General features: G+C 49.1%; 1 protein-coding gene across 2 annotated transcripts; it reads right to left on the bottom strand.

Moving 5' to 3' along the window:
• Positions 1–13,664: 13,664 nt before the first annotated feature.
• Positions 13,665–22,157, bottom strand: TPI1 (triosephosphate isomerase 1). Of its 2 annotated transcripts, none has more exons than XR_013214418.1 (7): positions 21,957–22,157; positions 16,508–16,631; positions 16,346–16,430; positions 16,037–16,169; positions 15,726–15,811; positions 14,705–15,242; positions 13,665–14,535 (listed from the first exon to the last, which is right to left on the bottom strand). XR_013214418.1 is itself a non-coding variant. In XM_077258183.1 (7 exons), the coding sequence occupies exons 1-7, from the start codon at positions 22,066–22,068 to the stop codon at positions 13,802–13,804; spliced, it is 747 nt and encodes a 248-aa protein (XP_077114298.1). In that variant the 5' UTR covers positions 22,069–22,144; the 3' UTR covers positions 13,665–13,801. The 2 variants fall into 2 exon arrangements, 1 of the variants encoding a protein (XP_077114298.1); XM_077258183.1 differs by having other exon boundaries at positions 13,665–13,920; positions 15,155–15,242; positions 21,957–22,144.
• Positions 22,158–23,145: the final 988 nt, after the last annotated feature.

The raw sequence follows: 23,145 nt of genomic DNA on the forward strand, positions 1-23,145 counted from the left end.
TAATTAAATGGTTTCACGTGTTTCCGTTCCAAAACCGTGTTCGATTTCAAGCGCGCACAATGTGTTTTAAGGCTGTGGACACTCTCAAGGACAATTTTTCTTTACTTTAATGCATACATTTTAGGCTAAAAATAATTTTTGCAATTGGGTTTCATTGAAAATGTTGCACGGTTTTCCTTCTATACCCTCTGTCTTATTGCTGGCTACAGAATGAGTTCACTGAGAATCCTTCAGTGAGCTCATCCTAATGGAGGAGTTTATAACCTTTAGGCCGAATTCTGACATCCTCACGAGTATGGACTGCCGCGGATATCAGTTCTGCCTATGAGGCTGTCGAGTTTGGGTCAGGAAAGCCACAGCCAGTCCTTGGATCAGGATTGGGAGACCTGGATTTCGGAATTCGGCCTAAGACTACAAAAATCAAGTGTGGTATTTACAACTGCCGAAATCAGTGCGAAAAAGGTTCCTCCGATGCATTGCAAAGGGGGCAACATCCGCAGCAGAAAGCGACTTGCTCCAGATATCAATCCCACCGCTCCTGTTCATTGCACGCAGCTATATTTTTTAAAATCGCTTGCACTATGTTAGCACTGTTCAATGCAGTGTTTTTACCAAGCGAATACATGTCAGAGAAGCTGCTGGGTCCTCACAGCATGACAGCTTAGCCTTATCGTCTTTCTTCTGTGCTCCTCTCAGCTGATTTATGGCCACTAAGTTCAATTTTTTTCCCCAAGACTCTCTCCTATCACAATTTGTATCATCTTAATATATTGCATTCATCATATTATACAGCACTGTACACTTACAATTGCTCATTTTGACTTTCTACCCAGATAATTCTTCTCTTTTCCATTAGGACTATAACATCATGTGATTAAAAACTGATGAGCTGAATCCTTCTAAGCTCTATGCAGAAACAGGAGGTCAATTTTCCCTTCATGACTCATGAGTCAGTGCAAAAGTCCCTGGTAGGGGAGGCGGAGGGAGCAGCTGGGCCAGGAGGTGAAGAGGGGAATGATTTCTGCAGGGAAAAGAGACTTCCTGTTTCTAGAGGGAGCAGAGAAAAGAGAAGAATTATCTGGGTAGAAAAGTAAAATGAGCAATTGTAAGTACACAGTGCTGTATAATGTGACGACTAATATATTAAGGAAGATAACTGATGGCAGGAGGACGGCTTCTTTAATGGCATTCACAGGAGGTATAAATTATTTCAGTTCTGGCTTAGTTCTATGTGCACGATAAATAACATGATTATTTCGTAGGACAGGTTCAATTTTTTACCATGTGTTGGATTGATCACATGTACAGTACTGTGATAAGCCTACCTGTATTGCTACCTGAATTCTGTCCTTCTGTGGCATACCGCCAGGAAACTTATTCCACAGGATCTAATCTGTCAGAAGGATTTAGCCCTATAAGCTGAAGGCACGGCCATAATGGCGCTATGATGCTGAGTAATCTGATACCTGATGTGAAGGGATCCGCTCAGCAACTGATGAATACTCGCCTTGTGAAGGTTTCATAAAATGACGTCTTCTGAGCTTCGGAATGGGATATGGGAGCAGGGTAAATTTTTCACAGAGCCAAAATCTTGATCTGCGCATGCGCCGCCTCCAGCGCCATTTTATTGCAGTCCTGCACACAGGACGCCGGCTGCCACGTGCCGCCCTCACAATGATGGTAGAAACAAGGAATTTTAAAAAGGATGCTGGTGGGGGCTGGGGCGGAGAACCAGAAGAGGTCTCGACCCCCACATCCCACCCCGAAGAACACAAGACGTCATTTTATGTAAACCTCCACAAGGCGAGTATTCAGCCGCCACTGAGCCCATCCCTTCACATCAGGTATCAGATTAATCAGTATCTCAGCGCCATTATGGCCGTGCCTTTAGATTACAGGGCTAAATCCTGCCGACCGGTTCTCTTTAAGACGTGTCTTAAAAAGCTGAAAAGAAAAAAAACAAAAGAAGTACGTCAGAATTGCCATTTTTTTTCGTCCCAGAAAATGCAACAAAAAGAGCTCAAAAGGGCATCAATTAAAAACTACAGCTCGATATGCAAAACACAACTCCACATACAGAAAAAAATATAAAATATGAAAAGTTATCAGTCTCGCAAACCAGTTTTTTCTTTTACATAGTTCTGAATTTTTTAAATCAAGAAAATAGAAATACAAGTCAGTTATCGCCATCATGGTACAGACTGGACAATCATTTTGTCAGGTTATTTTTACCGTACAATGAAATGGGGTTTTATTTCTCCATTTCACACAATTTGGATCTTTGTTCCCGCTTTTTTTTTTTTTTTTATACATCATATGGTAAAATCATTAAATACTATAACTTGTCTTGAAAAGGAAAGAAAAGAAAAGTTAAAAATTAAACAATAAAAAAGATTATATATATATATATATATATATATATATATATATATATACCGTATATATATATATACACACACACACACACACACACACACACACACACACACACACACACACACACACACACACACACACACACCAGTGCGGTGTCACCAGTGATGAGCAGGCATACTGGGATGAAAAGTCATCTCCTCCCAGCATGCTCTTAACATGTCAGGGGGCTTCCATAGCAACGGTCTGTAGGCAGCCGATGACAGGAGCGATCTGAGGCAGACAGGTTGCCAAGGACAAGCTACCCGGCAACCACACATGTAGGGCTTATATGTAGATGTTACATCGTATCCATAGCAACCAGTCTCTCCCAAAGGACCGGCGCTCCGGCCCTGCAGTCTTCACTTTAGAATTTCTGATTCTTGTCACAAATGGGAAGAAATGGTGTCCGAGAAAGGCAGGAAAACCAAATAACCTGCTGAGGTATACAGTGGGGCAAAAAAGTATTTAGTCAGTCAGCAATAGTGCAAGTTCCACCACTTAAAAAGATGAGAGGCGTCTGTAATTTACATCATAGGTAGACCTCAACTATGGGAGACAAACTGAGAAAAAAAAATCCAGAAAATCACATTGTCTGTTTTTTTATCATTTTATTTGCATATTATGGTGGAAAATAAGTATTTGGTCAGAAACAAACAATCAAGATTTCTGGCTCTCACAAGACCTGTAACTTCTTCTTTAAGAGTCTCCTCTTTCCTCCACTCATTACCTGTAGTAATGGCACCTGTTTAAACTTGTTATCTGTATAAAAAGACACCTGTGCACTCCCTCAAACAGTCACACTCCAAACTCCACTATGGTGAAGACCAAAGAGCTGTCAAAGGACACCAGAAACAAAATTGTAGCCCTGCACCAGGCTGGGAAGACTGAATCTGCAATAGCCAACCAGCTTGGAGTGAAGAAATCAACAGTGGGAGCAATAATTAGAAAATGGAAGACATTCAAGACCACTGATAATCTCCCTCGATCTGGGGCTCCACGCAAAATCCCACCCCGTGGGGTCAGAATGATCACAAGAACGGTGAGCAAAAATCCCAGAATCACGCGGGGGGACCTAGTGAATGAACTGCAGAGAGCTGGGACCAATGTAACAAGGCCTACCATAAGTAACACACTACGCCACCATGGACTCAGACCCTGCAGTGCCAGACGTGTCCCACTGCTTAAGCCAGTACATGTCCGGGCCCGTCTGAAGTTTGCTAGAGAGCATTTGGATGATCCAGAGGAGTTTTGGGAGAATGTCCTATGGTCTGATGAAACCAAACTGGAACTGTTTGGTAGAAACACAACTTGTCGTGTTTGGAGGAAAAAGAATACTGAGTTGCATCCATCAAACACCATACCTACTGTAAAGCATGGTGGTGGAAACATCATGCTTTGGGGCTGTTTCTCTGCAAAGGGGCCAGGACGACTGATCCGGGTACATGAAAGAATGAATGGGGCCATGTATCGTGAGATTTTGAGTGCAAACCTCCTTCCATCAGCAAGGACATTGAAGATGAAACGTGACTGGGTCTTTCAACATGACAATGATCCAAAGCACACCACCAGGGCAACGAAGGAGTGGCTTCGTAAGAAGCATTTCAAGGTCCTGGAGTGGCCTAGCCAGTCTCCAGATCTCAACCCTATAGAAAACCTTTGGAGGGAGTTGAAAGTCCGTGTTGCCAAGCGAAAAGCCAAAAACATCACTGCTCTAGAGGAGATCTGCATGGAGGAATGGGCCAACATACCAACAACAGTGTGTGGCAACCTTGTGAAGACTTACAGAAAACGTTTGACCTCTGTCATTGCCAACAAAGGATATATTACAAAGTGTTGAGATGAAATTTTGTTTCTGACCAAATACTTATTTTCCACCATAATATGCAAATAAAATGATAAAAAAACAGACAATGTGATTTTCTGGATTTTTTTTCTCAGTTTGTCTCCCATAGTTGAGGTTTACCTATGATGTAAATTACAGACGCCTCTCATCTTTTTAAGTGGTGGAACTTGCACTATTGCTGACTGACTAAATACTTTTTTGCCCCACTGTATAATGGCACAATACGGGCACTGCAGCATAAAAATAAATAAATGCTACAATGGCTGGGGATTCGCTCTCTGGTTGGACAAGTCTCTGTCCTGTTTTTAACCCCATATGGTGTCCAGCCTCCTACCAACCTTCAGATTGTGGGCGGCCACCAAAATTTCAGCCTCTCACAAGGTGAGAAAGTCAGGACCCTATTTATGAAGGCAATATAAAATGCTGGCTTGGATGGGCATGGAGAGCGTGCGACAGAACCCCACACTATGCACGGAGGGGCAGGGAGAAGACCCCTGCGCTACAGGCGGAAGGAGCAGGGAGCGAGGCCCACACTACAGGCGGAAGGATCAGGTAGAGAGAACCACCACACAACAGGTGGAAGGAGCAGGGAGAGAGGCCCCCACGCTACAGGCACAAGGAGCAGAGAGAGAGGCCCCCACGCTACAGGCACAAGGAGCAGGGAGAGAGGCCCCCACGCTACAGGCACAAGGAGCAGAGAGAGAGGCCCCCACGCTACAGGCACAAGGAGCAGGGAGAGAGGCCCCCACGCTACAGGCACAAGGAGCAGGGAGAGAGGCCCCCACGCTACAGGCACAAGGAGCAGGGAGAGAGGCCCCAGCATTACGGGAGGAAGGAGCAGGAAGAGAGGACCACCACGCTACAGGCGGAAGGAGCAGGAAGGGAGGACCACCACGCTACAGGCGGAAGGAGCAGGAAGAGAGGACCACCATGCTACAGGCTGAAGGAGCAGGGAGAGAGGCCCCGCGCTACAGGCGGAAGGAGCAGGGAGAGAGGCCCCACGCTCCAGGCACAAGGAGCAGGGAGAGAGGCCCCAGCATTACGGGAGGAAGGAGCAGGAAGAGAGGACCACCACGCTACAGGCGGAAGGAGCAGGAAGGGAGGACCACCACGCTACAGGCGGAAGGAGCAGGAAGAGAGGACCACCATGCTACAGGCTGAAGGAGCAGGGAGAGAGGCCCCGCGCTACAGGCGGAAGGAGCAGGGAGAGAGGCCCCACGCTCCAGGCACAAGGAGCAGGGAGAGAGGCCCCGCGCTCGAGGCACAAGGAGCAGAGAGAGAGGCCCACCACGCTACAGGCAGAAGGAGCAGGGAGAGAAGACCACCATGCTACAGGCACAAGGAGCAGGGAGAGAGGCCCTGCGCTACAGGTGGAAGGAGCAGGGATTGAGGCCCCATGCTACAGGTGTAAAGGCATTAAGAGTGGCAGGACCCCGCACATTACACATGGAGGGACCAGGAGAGCGCCACAGACCTCCCTGCACAGAAAAGGCAGAAAGAGTGTGTGACAGACCCCAACACTACACATGGAGGGAAAACAGCATGCAACAGACACCCCCAAGCTATGCAGAGGGGCAGGGTGAAAGCGACTGACCCCTACACTACTCAGAGGGGCAAGGGAAAGGACACCATGCTACAGGCATAAAAAGCAGTGAGAAAGGGAGAGGACCCTGTGCTACATGTAGAAAGGCAAGAAAAGTGCACACAACAGGACCCCCCACCCTTCACACAGAAGGGGAGGAAGAGCACGTGACATTCCCCCAAGCTAAGCATGTAAGGAAGAGAAGAGCATGAGGCACCCCCCGTGCTACACAGAACACGTGTGACAGACCCCCATGCTACGCACAGATTAGGCAGGGGGAGAGCGGTAGTCACAATGTCGATCAGCACAAGCGTCATTTTGGCTGAGAAGTTATAGGTGAAGCGAGAGCCGGGAGTGTAAAGAGCAAAAAATATAGTTCTTACCGATAACGGTATTTCTCTGAGCCCATGACGGCACCACGGAGAGGGGATCCGCCCACCAAGGACAGGAAACCTACAGATAAAAAGGCGGTACCACTCTCCTGCATCAGTTGTTTTACATAGAGAATGATGGGAGACTACTAAAACATATGTTAATTTTATCTGTTTAGCATAACGAGATACCGCGTGACTTTAAAACTATGAATAGACTATGGCACTATTTTGATGTCAGCACCCACAAGTGAAGGGAGGGAATGTACGGGTGCCGTCATGGGCTCAGAGAAATACCGTTATCGGTAAGAACTATATTTTTCTCTGATCGCCCATGACGGCACCACGGAGAGAATTGCATAGATAGTACATTCAGGGAGGGACCACCGCTTCCAGAACCCTTTTACCGAAGGTAAGATCTGAAGAGGAGATTAGGTCCAATCTATAGTGCCTATAGAATGTGGATGGTGAGGACCAGGTAGCAGCTCTACATATCTGGTCTATGGAGGCTCCGGCCTTCTCCGCCCAGGAAGTTGCCACTGCCCTTGTCGAGTGAGCCTTAACCTCCCCTGGAACGGACATCCCACTTGCCGAGTATGAAAGACTGATGACGTCCGTGATCCATCTTGCTATGGTGGCTTTAGATGCTTTTTTCCCCTTCCGGGGACCCTGGAAACACACAAACAGAGAGGAATCCTCCCTACTCTCTCTAGTGACTTCTAGGTAATGTAAGAGACACCTTTTTACATCCAGTGTATGTAATGTTTGTTCCTCCTTATTTGTAGGGTTAGGACAGAAGGATGGGAGAGATATCTCTTGAGACCTGTGAAATTTCGAAGCCACTTTCGGGAGATATGCTGGGTCTGTTTTCAAAATGACCCTATCCTCTAGAAATTGTGTGTAAGGAGGATTAACTGAGAGAGCCTGTAAGTCGCTAATCCTACGGGCAGAAGTGAGGGCGACTAACAGAGCGGTTTTGAGAGATAGGTTTTTTATTGAAGTTTCGTGCAATGGTTCAAATGGTGGACTAGTCAGGGCTTTAAGGACCAAGTTTAAGTCCCATTGAGGAACAGTTTTTACCGGAAGAGGCCTCGATCTTCCTGCTGCCCTGATGAATCTAGAGACCCACCTATTCGCAGCTAAGTCAAAATTAAATAGGGCTCCCAATGCCGCCACGTGAACTTTTAGGGTACTAGTGGCTAACCCCATCTGCAACCCGTTTTGTAGGAACTCTAATATGGAATTAAGGGGAATTTCTTTCCCTATTTTTGTACCTGATGAGGACAGAAACTTTTTCCATATTTTGCCGTACTGTTTCGTTGTAACCGGCTTCCTACTTTGTAACAAAGTTGAAATTAACAACAAAAAGAACCTGAAGACCCACCTCTTCCGACAAGCCTACAACCTGCAGTAACCACCAATCGACCAAACCGCTGCACGACCAGCTCTATCCTCACCTACTGTATCCTCACCCATCCCTTGTAGATTGTGAGCCCTCGCGGGCAGGGTCCTCTCTCCTCCTGTTCCAGTTGTGACTTGTATTGTTCAAGATTATTGTACTTGTTTTTATTATGTATACCCCTCCTCACATGTAAAGCGCCATGGAATAAATGGCGCTATAATAATAAATAATAATAATAATAATTAACCCCGGGGAGAACCCCCTGCTTTCTAATAGTTTCCTTTCAAGAGCCAAGCTGTCAAGTGCAAGTTCTTGACTCGTGGATGACAGACTGGCCCCTGCGACAATAGATCCTGGAGATCTGGTAATACCCAAGGGTCGGATATTGACATCTTCCTCATCCATGAGAACCAAGGTCTCTTCGGCCAGAACGGGGCAATTAAGATGACCAGCGCCCCGTCCTCCCGAATCTTCCTCAGCACTGCTGGAATCAGAATAAGGGGAGGGAAGGCATAGACCAGGTGGTGACTCCAAGACATCAGGAAAGCGTCCACAACTACTGGGTTCCCCAGAGGAGATAGGGAGCAGAAGGAGGCTACTTTTTTGTTTAGATGACTCGCAAAGAGATCTATTTTGGGAACACCCCATTTTTCCGTGATCTGGGTAAATATCGCCTGATTTAGTTCCCATTCTCCCTGTTTTAGGCTGGACCGACTGAGGAAGTCTGCTTTGTAATTGTCTACTCCCTTTATGTGTAGGCTTGTTAGGGATAGGAGGTTTCTCTCGGCTATTTGTAGGATTGAGTTGGTCACTTCCATTAGATTTTTGGAACGGGTGCCCCCTTGGTGATTTAGGTAAGATACTACCACTCGGTTGTCCGACATCACTCTTACGTGATGAGAGTGAAGGACCTCCAAGAATTCCTGAAGGGCAAATTTGACCGCAAGAAGTTCCTTCATATTGGAGGATTCGTTTGCTAGACACGGAGGCCAGATGCCCTGGGCTACTAGATCGCCCAGATGGGTCCCCCATCCTGAGGGGCTTGCGTCCGTGGTCAGGACCTTCGAGATCTGAATTACCCATGGGACTCCCTGGGAAAGATTTTCCTGCGATTTCCACCATGTTAAAGAGTGATTGGTGCGAGGAGATAGAGTTAACAGCCCGTCTAAATGCCCTCCTAGATGGATTTGCTCTGACAATATCTGCCATTGGAGATCTCTTGAGTGTAATTGGGCCCACTGGACCGCGGGGATGCAAGAGGTCATGGAGCCTAAGAGGGACATACCCTGAAGGAGTGTTATGGAGGGAAGAGATTGAACTCTTGACACTAAACTTTTCAGTTTCTGTATTTTGTTCTCCGGGAGCCGACATTCCATTTTTTTGGGAGTCTAGAGTGAGGCCTAGGTACTCCTGGACCTGAGAAGGCATTAGTCTGGATTTTCCTATGTTTATCAGCCAACCCAATTCCTTTAGGGAATGAATTACTATCGCCAGTTGACTCTCGCAATGTTGCGGGGAGGAGCCTATCACCAAAAAATCGTCCAGATATGGTACAATCAAGGTATTTTCTTTTCTGAGGTGAGCCATTACCTCCGCGATCAGTTTTGTGAAAACTCTCGGGGCTATGGCTAGACCAAATGGTAGGGCTGAGAACTGGAAGTGACTTAGGACTCCCCTGATGTGAACCGCCATCCTGAGGAATCTCTGGTGGTCCTTGTGTATTGGGACATGATAATATGCGTCCTTTAGGTCTAGGACCACCATGAAGCATTGAGGAAACAGCATCTTGATAGATGATTTTATTGTTTCCATCTTGAACCTCTAGGTAATCGTTTAGGTTCTTCAGATTTATAATGGTCCTGAAGGAACCGTCTGTTTTTTTCCTCAGAAATAAAGGGGAATAGTACCCTTGCCCTCTTTCTTGAGGGGGAACCTCCAGGAGTACCCCCTTTTCTACAAACCCGATGACCTCTTTCTCTAGTGCCAACTGCTCTTCTGCCGAAGATCTTGTAGATGTCATCGTAAAAGAGGGGCGGGGGCATCTTTTGAACGTTAACCTCAGTCCCGATTCTATGATGTTCAGTATCCATTGACTGGAGGTAATTCTCTTCCAGGCTGGGAGAAAGAGATAATCTCCCTCCCACCTGGGGCGAATCTTCATTGTGGAGGTTTCTTGTTATCGCTGGGGTTTTTGTTGAAGATAAACCCCTTATTTTTGTTCCTCTTATCCTCCCATTTTCCCTGGCTTCTCCCCGGGTTCTTACGGAAAAACCTCTTGTTCCGAAAGGGCTTCCGGTAAGAGGGGAGACCCAGAGAGGGAAAGGACTTTTTCTTGTCCCCTGCTTTTTCCAAGATGTCGTCTAAGGTAGAACCGAAAAAGAATTCTCCTTCGCAGAAGATGGTACACAGTTTTGTTTTTGTCTGCAGGTCGCCCGGCCAGTTTTTAAGCCAGAGGGCGCGCCTGGCTGCGTTAGCAAATGCTGCTGATCTGGCGGCTAGTCTGATGGAGTCGGCCGAGGCGTCAGCCAGGAAGGCCGCAGCCCCCCTCATTACTGGTAAAGTATTCAATATCGAGTCTCGGGAAGTTTTCCCCTTTAATTGACCCTCTAGCTGATTCAACCAGATCATTAGGGAGCGAGATGTACATGCAGCTGCTACTGCTGGTTTCAGACCTCCTCCCTCTGCCTCCCAAGAGCCTTTGAGGAAGGCGTCCGCTTTCTTGTCCATAGGGTCTTTTAGGACCCCCATGTCTTCAAACGGAAGGGAGAATTTTTTGGACGCTTTAGCTATTGCTACATCTAATTTGGGGGCTTTCTCCCAAAATGAGCATGATTCATCCTCGAAGGGGTATTTCCTTTTTGGAGTTAAGAGTCTTTTTCATGGGTTTTTTCCATTCTTTTTTAATTAAAGCTGCAATTGCGTCGTTAAGTGGAAAAGCTCTTCTCTTTTTTTGTTCTAGGCCCCCAAACATGATGTCTTGTACCGATTTTTTAGGGTGGGAGTCTATTAGCCCCATAGTACTTCTCACTGCCTTTATGAGGCCATCAGTGTCCTCTAGTGGGAAACAGTTGTGCCCCCCCGAGGAAGAAGCGGATGAAGAAGATGAGGAGGAAGAGTCGGAGGATACTGAACTCGCACTATCGCTGTCAGATTTTGAGACTGGAGACGGGGACCTGTGTCTGGTCCTTCTCCGTTTTTTTTCCCCTTTTTAGGGATCTAAAGGTGTCTTCCACTTGCTCTTTAATCAGGTTTTTTAGATCAGTTGCAAACCCGGGCAGGCTCTCGGATACTGTCTGTTGTATGCAAGTGTTACATAGCCTCTTCTCCCAGGTGGGTGGAAGATCCTCTCTACAGATGGCACAGATTTTATGCTTTGTTTTACATGCGCTTTTCCTCCCCTAAAAGAGACAAATAATAATCTTACTGTCTCTAACTTTCACGAAGGTCAACTTACAACCTCCAGGACCCATAAATACCGGTTGGGGATTCTCTGCCTCTGGCTTTTTCCCCCGACGCCGTACTGGAATCCTTACTGTACTGGGACCTTTGGCGTTCTTTGCTGGTGTCCTGGTGTCCTTTCTGCAGTCGCCTCTTTTGCTGCTGCTGCGGCGATGCTATAGGTGGAGGAGATTCTGGCACGGGTGATGCCGGGTCGCTCATACTGCTGCTGGTCTGCGGTCGCTGCCCTAATGCTTACTGCGCTGGTGCTGCGGCGACTAGTGGCTCTTGAGGCTCTTGCCGATATATTTGCAGAGCCACTGGGAGGATGCAACTTTCCTCATTTAAAGCTTTCCCGCCGCTCCACTTTTTTTTTTTTTTTTCTTTCTTCTTTCTCTGCGCCTGCGCAGTAGCGCCCGGCCGACGGCGAGGAGCGCCGAACGCCAGCGCCTGCGCAGTCGAGCTTTCTGCGGCGCCTGCGCAGTAGCGCCCGGCCGCCGGCGAGGAGCGCCGAACGCCGGCGCCTGCGCAGTCGAGCATTTGCGGCGCCTGCGCAGATTGTCTATGCGCCAGAGCGGCAACCCCGCCGGCGCCTGCGCGGAAGCGCCGCCACCTCGCGAGACCAGCGTAATCCCGGGCATGCGCCAGCTTTCAAGATGGCCCCGGAGTGCAGCTATGGCGCTGCTGACCGGCACCCCCGGTCCTATGCAGACCCTACCGCGCGGCTCTGCACGCCCGATGGCGGTGCAGTGTGCAGACTGACGCTTGTTTGGGGAGGGCCGCGCCGCACCTCCCGCAACCACAGAGGGACCCCCCCTGGATGTTGCCGCTGCTGCATCTTACCTGGGGAGGTGACCGCGAACTCCTTGTCACCTCCCCCGCACACCCTAGAGGCCCACTAGCCCCCAGCGGTGGCGCTTCGGGTCACCACCCTAGCCGAGGCAGAGGGACCCCAGCTGCCTGAGTCGGACTGGTTGGCCCCGGAATTCCAACGTCGATCTGGTAAGTCCGTAGGTCTCCCATCAAGGACAGGAAACCAACTGATGCAGGAGAGCGGTACCGCCTTTTTATCTGTAGGTTTCCTGTCCTTGGTGGGCGGATCCCCTCTCCGTGGTGCCGTCATGGGCGATGAGAAAATATATAGTGTGGATTGAATAACTTCTGTGTAATATTAGTAGGAGCTGCTCCTCGTACACCACCACCGTGCTCTGAGACCACCGAGGCAGATATCTGCTCGTACACCACCACCGTGCTCCGAGACCTCCAAGGCAGATATCTGCTCATATACCACCACCGTGCTCCGAGACCTCGGAGGCAGATATCTGCTCGTACTCCACCACCGTGCCCCGAGACCTCTGAGGCAGATATCTGCTCGTACACCACCATCGTGCTCCGAGACCTCGGAGGCAGATATCTGCTCGTACTCCACCACCGTGCCCCGAGACCTCTGAGGCAGATATCTGCTCGTACACTACCACCGTGCTCCGAGACCTCGGAGGCAGATATCTGCTCGAACTCCACCACCGTGCCCCGAGACCTCTGAGGCAGATATCTGCTCGTACACCACCACCATGCTCCGAGACCTCGGAGGCAGATATCTGCTCGTACTCCACCACCGTGCCCCGAGACCTCTGAGGCAGATATCTGCTCGTATACCACCACCGTGCTCCGAGGCAGATATCTGCTCGTACACCACCACCGTGCTCCGAGACAGATATCTGCTCGTACTCCACCACTGTGCTCCGAGACCTCGGAGGCAGATATCTGCTCGTATACCACCACCGTGCTCCGAGGCAGATATCTGCTCGTACACCACCACCGTGCTCCGAGGCAGATATCTGCTCGTACTCCACCACTGTGCTCCGAGACCTCGGAGGCAGATATCTGCTCGTACACCACCATCGTGCCCCAAGACCTCCAAGGCAGATATCTGCTCATATACCACCACCGTGCTCCGAGACCTCGGAGGCAGATATCTGCTCGTATACCACCACCGTGCTCCGAGACCTCGGAGGCAGATATCTGCTCGTACTCCACCACCGTGCCCCGAGACCTTGGAGGCAGATATCTGCTCGTATACCACCACCGTGCTCCGAGGCAAATATCTGCTCGTACACCACCATCGTGCTCCGAGACCTCCAAGGCAGATATCTGCTCATATACCACCACCGTGCTCCGAGACCTCCAAGGCAGATATCTGCTCATATACCACCATCGTGCCCCGAGACCTCGGAGGCAGATATCTGCTCATACACCACCACCGTGCTCCGAGACCTCGGAGGCAGATATCTGCTCGTATACCACCACCGTGCTCCGAGACCTCCGAGGCAGATATCTGCTCGTACACCACCACCGTGCCCCGAGACCTCGGAGGCAGATATCTGCTCGATGTTCAATCAAGGAGTCGGGGTCTGGTAGGGATGTCGCCCTGTATCGGTCCTTAGGGAACCGCACCGGATCATGTCTACATGTGAACACCTCAGCTGGCACTGGGGGAGGACGGGACAGAAGAACACAAGGCACCATTTCATCATCAAGGATCTTCTTTCCCATTATTAGAAAGATTTTACAGTTTGATTATTCCAGCGAGAAAAACAAAACAGACAACCAACAGAAATTTTGCCATTTTATTACAGATCGAGCTCCCGGGAAGAGGCGGCTCACACCAAGGACTACCGGACATGTACATGAGAGACGCACAGCACTGCTACACCATTAATGAGATGGGAATCGTGACCAGACAGGACGCATTAACACTTCGCATTGATGATTTCAATGAATTCAGGCTTCAGGGACGCCCCCCCGACCAGGAAGCCGTCAATATCGGGCTGCGATGCCAGCTCCTTGCAGGTACCGCCGGTCACGGACCCTAAACACAGATAAATTCAGTGAGAAAGCAGCAGAGGCGGCGAAAAAACAGCTCCATAATGCAAGTGTGGAAATATACAGATACAGCAACTGTATACACAGATTGGGAGCCATTACCCCTCACAGACAGGGCCTCGTGGATTGGTTTCCTCATGCCCTTATTCATCGGGTATGTTTATTAGATTTTAAGTGGTGCAGAAAAGTAGCAAATTTGGCGAACCACCTTTTTACTCTGTTGCATGGACAGTCCGAGAAATGCTAATTTCATTACAAAATATTGTGTAATGAATTTTAGACAATTTTACACCAGAAAATGCAAGTTTATCATATTAAATATTTTAACAGACTATTACTGGGCCCCACCCTAAGCATCTGATAGTCATACAGTGCCAACAGTAATATAATATGCATCCAGTATTATACTCCAGAGCTGCACTTACTATTCTGCTGGTGCAGTCACTGTGTACATACATTACATTACATTACTGATCCTGAGTTACATCCTGTATTATACTCCAGAGCTGCACTTACTATTCTGCTGGTGCAGTCACTGTGTACATACATTACATTACTGATCCTGAGTTACATCCTGTATTATACTCCAGAGCTGCACTTACTATTCTGCTGGTGCAGTCACTGTGTGCATACTGTACATTACTGATCCTGAGTTACACCCTGTATTATACTCCAGAGCTGCACTCACTATTCTGCTGGTGCAGTCACTGTGTACATACTGTACATTACTGATCCTGAGTTACATCCTGTATTATACCCCAGAGCTGCACTCACTATTCTGCTGGTGCAGTCACTGTGTACATACATTACATTACTGATCCTGAGTTACATCCTGTATTATACCCCAGAGCTGCACTCACTATTCTGCTGGTGCAGTCACTGTGTACATACATTACATTACTGATCCTGAGTTACATCCTGTATTATACCCCAGAGCTGCACTCACTATTCTGCTGGTGCAGTCACTGTGTACATACATTACATTACTGATCCTGAGTTACATCCTGTAATATACTCCAGAGCTGCACTCACTATTCTGCTGGTGCAGTCACTGTGTACATACATTACATTACTGATCCTGAGTTACACCCTGTATTATACCCCAGAGCTGCACTCACTATTCTGTTATTAGCTACTGGAAACAGTCAGCAATGCTTGCTGTTGATCACCCCACTACCAGTTTAGTAACAGGAGAAGTAGTTTTCCCGGTGACACTTTACCTCCATATATGATGCGGACTGACTGGGCGACCTGTTCAGAGACGTTGCTCTTTAGCCACTCGCGGAGCTTTATGTGAACCTCCTGAGCCTGGAGAAATACAGATTAAGAAACGTGACGGACGCTTTATAATGTGATTGTCATTACGGGAACTGTCAGGGGAGGGGAAATAATTATTAATTATAAAGACGGGAGTTTAAGGTCACATGACATATCAGCATAACCTGCCATTATAATACTGGGGGTTAGGTGGTCTGTGCACTGGTGCGAGTGTCCACGCTGCTCCTCCTGTAGCCTCATCCCCGACACTATTCACATACAGCAAGCAGATTTAGTATTCTTTAGTCTATTTGACCAAGCTGGAAGACCCCCAGCCACCAAGACAAGAGCCACAATGCTGGAAATGCCAGTGGCACAGATAGCTCCTACCTGTGACCCCGATACTGCGCATAGTTCTAGTGATGAACCACCCCTGACCCGATAACCCCGGATGACCCAACAGATGTCTGGCATCCATCTTTTACCCATCGATGGAGCAGGGATCGTGCCCTTTCTGGGGGGAGCGGTACTCACTTGTTGGGGTGTTGCAGTCTTTCCAGTACCGATGGCCCAGACGGGTTCATATGCCAGGACAACCTTGCTCCAGTCCTTTACATTATCTGCCGGGGAGAAGGGATAACATCGATCATCAGGGCGGGAGAAGTGGACGTCCCGACCGCGCAGCAGTACTACGTCACACAGACGTGCAGTCCCCAGCAATGGAGGGAAGCTGTAATCATGGGCATCTTGGGGGCTACTCACACATGCATCATGGTGCCCAACGGACCCTACTGCCATGCACAGAGGGGTAAAACGTAGGGACCCTGAACGTGCAGGACACCCACCCGCGATGAACTTCGTCTGCTCATAGACGACCTTCTCTGTAATCCCAGCCTCGCGCTGATCCAGCTTCTCTCCGATACAGGCGATCACCCCGACGTTCTCCGACAGGGCGTGCGCCACCTTCTGGCCGATCAGCTGTAGAGCACAAAATGCAAAATAGACTCAAATCTGCAAAAATCCACCGACCCTCGTTGCAAATGGGAGATGAACAAAAAAAGTCAAACAGGGAGAAAACCAGCAAGGAATCACATCTGATCCATGAATGAATGCATTTAGGGAACCGCAAGAGAATCACTGGGCGAGGATCTCACCTCATCAGATTCCCCGAAAACATGTCGCCTTTCGGAATGTCCCAAAATCACCCAGGTGACGCCGATGTCTTTGATCATGGCAGGGCTAGAAGAGAAGACCACGTTATAGACGGGGTGCAGCACCCTACACAGCGCATGGAGGGGTCATACCGACACCCGCACCTGATCTCTCCGGTGAACGCTCCCTTAGACACTTTATAACAATTCTGTGCGGCTACTGCAAATTTGGCGTCAAGCTTCTGCCGGGCAAAGTCCAGGTAAATGGAGGGGGCGCCGCAGACAACCTCTGTAAAGAAAGGGACCATTTCACTTTAAGAGGCTTCCATTATGCAATTAAAAGAGAACACAAAATATCCAATATAGTTCCCAGTTGTCAGGCGTATGATGAATTGACAGTTGTCAGCTTGACCTCACACCCTGTGACCTTACCGTGACCCTGCAGCACAGGCTGGAGAATAAGGTTTTTCAGACCTCCACTCCAATCTTCTTCTCCTATGAGGACTCCATTAACCTCATCAATGACAGCCCCACAATCATCAGATTGATCATTTTGGATACTCCCCCCATAACTGTCACTTTATCACTACTCCTGGCTGTGTTTGCCCCATTTCTCCCCATTAAAAATAGCAGCAATGAAGAAGAGGTTATGTACAGCAGATCAGAGAATGGGGAGGAAGGAAAGCATCCAAGTCTTCAGAGAGGGCAGATCACAGGCTGAACAGTCTGGTAGTGTAGATGGGGAGGTAAGCTTACATGTCTGCAGAGGGCGAGTAACAAACTGCAGCGCATCAGTGTAGATCCGCAGCTTCAATCTGCAGCATGTCAATTCTTTCAGCATTTTCAAATATGCACATATTTTAAAGCAGCATTTTTCTGCCAACACTCCAGTATTTGCAGAATATTGTTCATTAAGGGTAAATTCACATAGTGCACATTTAGTTCTAATTATTTGCACAAATTTACTTGCAGAAAACCCGGTGCAGATAAGTAGACGATATCTTTTCTCCAGATATTTTCAGCATTTCATTTGTAAATCGGCAGCAGGTTTTAAGTCTGACGGTTTTCGTCACAGTTTCACCTCTTTAGAAATCATAGGGTGAAATTTGTGACAAATCCGAATGCAACACATGGATTTTACTGTGGAAAGTATGCGTCAAATCCGCCGTGTGTGCATGTAACCTTGGTAAACTGAATCGTGAAGGATGTGTATCAGCCGCAATAAGTCAGACGCGGGGGGGGGGGGGGGTCGGTAGATTTGCCTTTGAGAGGGAAAGTCATAGAAGATAACAATAAGGAGAATTCTAGAAGAAGTCTGGATCTTCACCCACTAAGGAGAATTCTAGATCTGTATGCCTCCTGCACTTTCTGCAAATACAGTTTGGAAAGTTTACTGTAAAACTATCCCGACATTCCCGGCGCTGACCTATCCACCGGGGTGACATGAGGTGGGACAACAGGTGCCAGCTCTCCTGCACGGCCAGCTGCTCCACGCAGGGTCCCATGTCCTACTAATATCAGTGAAGGAGACGTCCGCTCCCCGGCTGCGAGGTTGGAGGTAGCATGGTGCCTCGTCAGTTTGTAGGGACAGGATATTCCCCCCGACTTGCAATATTATAGCCCAGCACAAAGCTCCGATCAGACTATATGAAAGCTGGACCTCCAGAAGCCAATAGGAAGCTCGTGTTAGGGAGTTACTATTTATGCAATTCTCTTATGATCTTAAAAGGAGAATTCAACTTTAATTACGGCACCTATAGAAGTACACGATGCATCCAAATGGCTGCACATCGCCCACGGCACCTTACTATGGAGTCAGTCGCTCAGCGGAAGTGCGCCCACATGTTAGACCAGTCTCCCCCGGAGGAAGCAGAAGGGTGGGGGGCTGAGGTGCAGGGTGCCGAGATGTGGGGGGGTTGTTTGCCAATGTACTTTACATACTAAATAGTTCCTCTATCTCAGTTTCCCGGACGCGTGTGAGTGAAATAAGAGAACTGCACCCACATGTAAAATGTAAGGTTTCATGGAGGGAAAAGATGCAATATCACATTGTAATTATTCATTAAGGATCTGCACTGAGTATAATGAATCATTTATACAAGCTCTGTGCTTGCAGGCTGCACATCACCAGCAGGGGGTGACAGCGCACCATGTACAGGAGTCTTATCTGTACCCTAAACTTGCCATTACTGGTCCAAGGAGAGTTGTCTATGAACAGTGCGCCATTTATTTATTTTTAAGTATTCCCAGAGGAGAATGCATGGCTTATAAGTCTCCTCACTCTGACATGCCAGGCCTCTCCACAAGGAGAAACATTACCCATTAGATCTCATTTTCTTTTAATACATGGCATTGTCCTCTTCCCCTGCAGTCAGCCCTGTAAAGTTACTTTATGCTTGATGGCACCACTAGGTGGCGATCTCTACACAAGCAAGAGCTGCATATATACTGCCACCTAGCGGCAGCAACAAGTTGTCGATAATGTTACAATTCAGTGGAGTGATGGGCAGGTAATGGACAAATGGAGCTCTGCAGCTACAGGAGCGGCTCAAATCATTTTCTCTAAAGGGTAATTAAAGAAGTGATGCCATTGAGCTGCTCCTTACTGCATCAATCAGGTCTTCCAATCTCCTGAAATAAAGCCGAATGGTTGTATAGTGAAAAGACGCCCAATGCTCTAACAGTTTCTGTACTTATTTCTCATGATTTCCAGGACCGCTGCTGTGAGCATAGAATAGGAAACGTTATTGCTAATCTCCAGAGGATGGAAATCTGTCCTGTGCATGTGAGAATGCAGGACTGCGATACCGGTGGGCCCGGCGCACGGCCAGGAGAGGGGGAGTCCGTCCCGCGGCCAGGACAGGGGGGGTCCGTCCCGCGGCCAGGACAGGGGGGGTCCGTCCCGCGGCCAGGACAGGGGGGGTCCGTCCCGCGGCCAGGACAGGGGGGGTCCGTCCCGCGGCCAGGACAGGGGGGGTCCGTCCCGCGGCCAGGACAGGGGGGGTCCGATCCTCTTTATATAAACAGGGTTTTTTCTTCCAATGACAGCAGGCAGAGATTTTGAAAACATTAGAAATTCACATAAAAAGGCTATTGCAAATCGGAAAAAAGGGATTTTTTTTGCAAAAAATGGACAATATTTTTTTCATTTCTATAGTGCAATCCTATTCTGTAGAGCAGTACAGAAATGCTCAGTCTCTAGGCAATTAAGACCCCATAAAAGACCCTGCCCCTGGGCAGATGTTGCCCTTGGTTAGATTCAGAGCCCTGAAGCTGCAAGACAACATTGCAACCAATGGGGCACATAGACTCTTAAAGGGGCGTTGTTAAACAATGGCTGTACCCAATTTATGGTCTATGAAACAACCGGCATACATGTATCCCCCATGGATGCTGCGACGTGACCGTCCTCATAAGTCCGGCTCCTATTACTCCCTCTCCATTAGTTGATTAATCTGCCGCTGTGACCTTACATGTAGCACCTCAATTTTAGAGGCGATTTTTATGGCAAATCTGCGTTTATTGCTGTGCAGCTGACAGGAGCGCCCTGGAGTACGGTAAGGACGCATTCACACAGCAGGTTTTTATACAATCAGGTACTGGTGCAGCTTTTTGGCTATAATGGTTTCCTATTCACCGACAGCAAGCAGAGGTCAGATTTGGTTTTGACACCAGATCACTGGACGTTCCCACTCTGCGCACATATTCCCTGCAGCCCGGCGCTCAGCCCCATCATCACCACCTCCTACCACCTCTCTGCTATTTTGGGACAGTCGCTCAGTTTATTTTGGGCAAATGAAAAGGTTAAAAGTCGCGACCTTCACATCAGACCAAGTGCAGAGCGGCCGAAAGGTCAGAGCTGGTTTTAGTCGGTCTACTCCGCTGCCAAATGCATGAAGGGTTAAAGGTCAAAGCCAGGGACCAAACTGATCCTCGGTCTCTGTATCCGCAACCCCCTGGGGCAAAGAGAAGAGGAGACTTGGAGGCGAAAAATGGCAAAATGGCTCAAAGCGTGAAGAAGCAGACGGCTGCAGCCAGCGGTGGGCACATTGGGTGACTGTCTCTTTAAAGGGCTGACACTGCAGAGGAAGAGTACGTGCCTGTAAGCACAGAGCCAGGCGGCTGCAGCAAAGGGGAAGAACCTATACCGGCCCTGCATGCTTCTCCTTGTAGTTCTTCTGCAGGATCTTCTGGGATTTGTAGTTCTAGGTCAAGTGCATGGCTATTGACAGTGGCGCTACTCCGAGCTACAAGAGATCTAACGGGTCCCCCAGATATTGCAGTAGTAGAGGGCTTCTTATATGGGACAAGGACCTTCTGGGCCCCCAGGGACCGGGTGCAGTTATAGTTACACCCCTGGGTATTAGTCTCCGGCCCCTTGGTTTCCTCTCACCCCTCCCCCACGGTTACAATGAAGCCCCAGCTCTGGCGTGTGGGGGACGGAGTGGGCCCAGCCGGGGGTCCGGGCACTGCACACTGGTCGCTCTGTGCCCATCACCCTGCTCCATCACTGTTCAAGGACAGCAGGTCAGGAGCGATGGGGACAGAGGAGGCATCCTGGCCCAAACAAGGGGGCACTGCCAACCGACCACACACAGGGCTCCCACCCAGGGACAGTGCATGGGGGGCTTACACCAAGCATGTGCATATGGGAGGGGGGGGGGCTTACACCAAGCATGTGCATGGGGGGGGGGCTTACACCAAGCATGTGCATATGGGAGGGGGGGCTTACACCAAGCATGTGCATGGGGGGGGCTTACACCAAGCATGTGCAGGGGGGGGAGAGGGGGGAGCTTACACCAAGCATGTGCATGGGGGGCTTACACCAAGCATGTGCATATGGGAGGGGGGGCTTACACCAAGCATGTGCATATGGGAGGGGGGGGGCTTACACCAAGCATGTGCATATGGAGGGGGGGGGGCTATACCAAGCATATGCATGGGGGGGGCCCTATACCAAGCACGTTAACGGTTTGCACCATAGTCACAGGAAGTTAAGCGCCGGGCGATGAGGCATTAACCCCTTCACTGCATGGCACACACCCACCAAGCCCTCCAGCCTACAATAAACCATCACACCTATGTGGATCTAGGCTGCACAGTGGAGATGCTGCCACCTGCGACAGTCGGGGCATGCTGGGGGTTGTAGTGACATTGAGCAGGCGGCAGATCTATAGGATGATGCAGGAAGATTTCCCCCCCATCATCCGCCCCCCGATCCATACCAGGCCCAGTAATAGCCGGCGCCTGCCCTTCAGCGATGCACAGTTTGACCTTTCACTGCTGGATGTTTGCGGAGATGCAGAATATGCAGTTGGCAGTTATAGGGTTATTTTTAGGATCTACACTCAGCACCAATAGATCTGGAAAGGTGCAACTGGGGGAAAACCTGGGGGGGGGGGGGGGAGGTCTGGCTGTGGGGCCCCTGGTGCAGCTGGAGGGGCCCCTGCACCGATCATTTACAGCTCCTCAGTGCCCACAATGCTTCTCGTCTCCCGACAATGGGCGCACAGACCATAGGGGCCGCTGGATGGAGCCACATCTGGGGGGCATATTGTGGGAGAAGGATTAACCCCTTCCCCACGGATCACGGCGGCTGCTCCCCACCCCCCACCTGTCTCCGCGTTGGTCTTGGCGCCGTTCAGGGTTTTGATCAGTTCCTCCAGACTCTTCTTGTCACCGTTCATCTTCCAGTTTCCACCCACGAAAAACTTCCTTGGAGACATGTCTGCGGCGGCGGCGATGGGTTCAAGGTCCGGAGAATGAATCAGGCGAGGCGGTGACAAGAGCTCCTTCTCTGCGCGGCGCCTTTAAATAACCACTGAGCACACGCCCACTCTCCAGGGCAAAGGTTCCAGTGACCACGCCCACTGACGTTTTGACAGCTGCTGTACGTCTCCAGGCTGTGGGCGCCATGTTAAGTGTGGGCAAATTATTTCTCTGCCATTTGAGAGGGGAAATCCGCACTTACAATGTTCTTTAGGACCTGACAATCGCGAATTATTATTTACATGGAGCCAGAAAGTCTTTGTTTCCATAGTTCTCCCTGTATGGAAGCATTGGTCCTTGTTCACCAGTGCAGTCACCATCAAAAGCTCCTGTAAGGACTCCAGCAAATCTAGTGTGGCTAGGTCTGATGCCCGTGGTGTGGGCCCTCTTATTCATAGGGCCCTGTGCAGCAGTAATTTAATGCATGCGGCTTCTACACTAGATTTCCCATGATTAGCGCATGGGATCTCTACAAGAAGAGCACCGTTATCACTGGGGTATAAGCGGCTACGCGGCCCCTGCTCCCGTCACCTCCTGATGTGGACGTTGTCACGACACAACATTTTATCTTAATTATTCCAGACGTATATTTTCAGTATGCCAGGAGACACAGGCTATTTTATGAAAGTTGACTATTGAATTAATATGTTTTTCTTCGGTGGGTCAAGAAATATAGACTGTTGTCATGAGTCTGAACGTTGACACTTGAAATTGAGGTTTGTGAGTTGTTGATCAGCTCCTACAGTTTATTGTGTTACTATCTATGGGGTACAGGAACGCAGGGTTATTGAACAATTGACATTTACTAATATGTTGTTTACCCAATGCATATGTCCATGGAGCTTGTTGACTTGCAAAACAGTGTAGGGCAAACTATGCAGATTCATTACTCAAACAATGAGTTAATCTCATCCCACCTCCCCCCCCCCCTGACCTGTGGATGATGACCCGAACCACAGATGTGGGTATAAAGGGTTTTCTATCCTTCTGCACAAAATAGGGATTTTTGTGTACTCACCGTAAAATACTTTTCT

Source organism: Ranitomeya variabilis, chromosome 4, assembly GCF_051348905.1.
Source record: "Ranitomeya variabilis isolate aRanVar5 chromosome 4, aRanVar5.hap1, whole genome shotgun sequence".
NCBI classification, from domain to species: Eukaryota; Metazoa; Chordata; class Amphibia; order Anura; family Dendrobatidae; genus Ranitomeya; species Ranitomeya variabilis.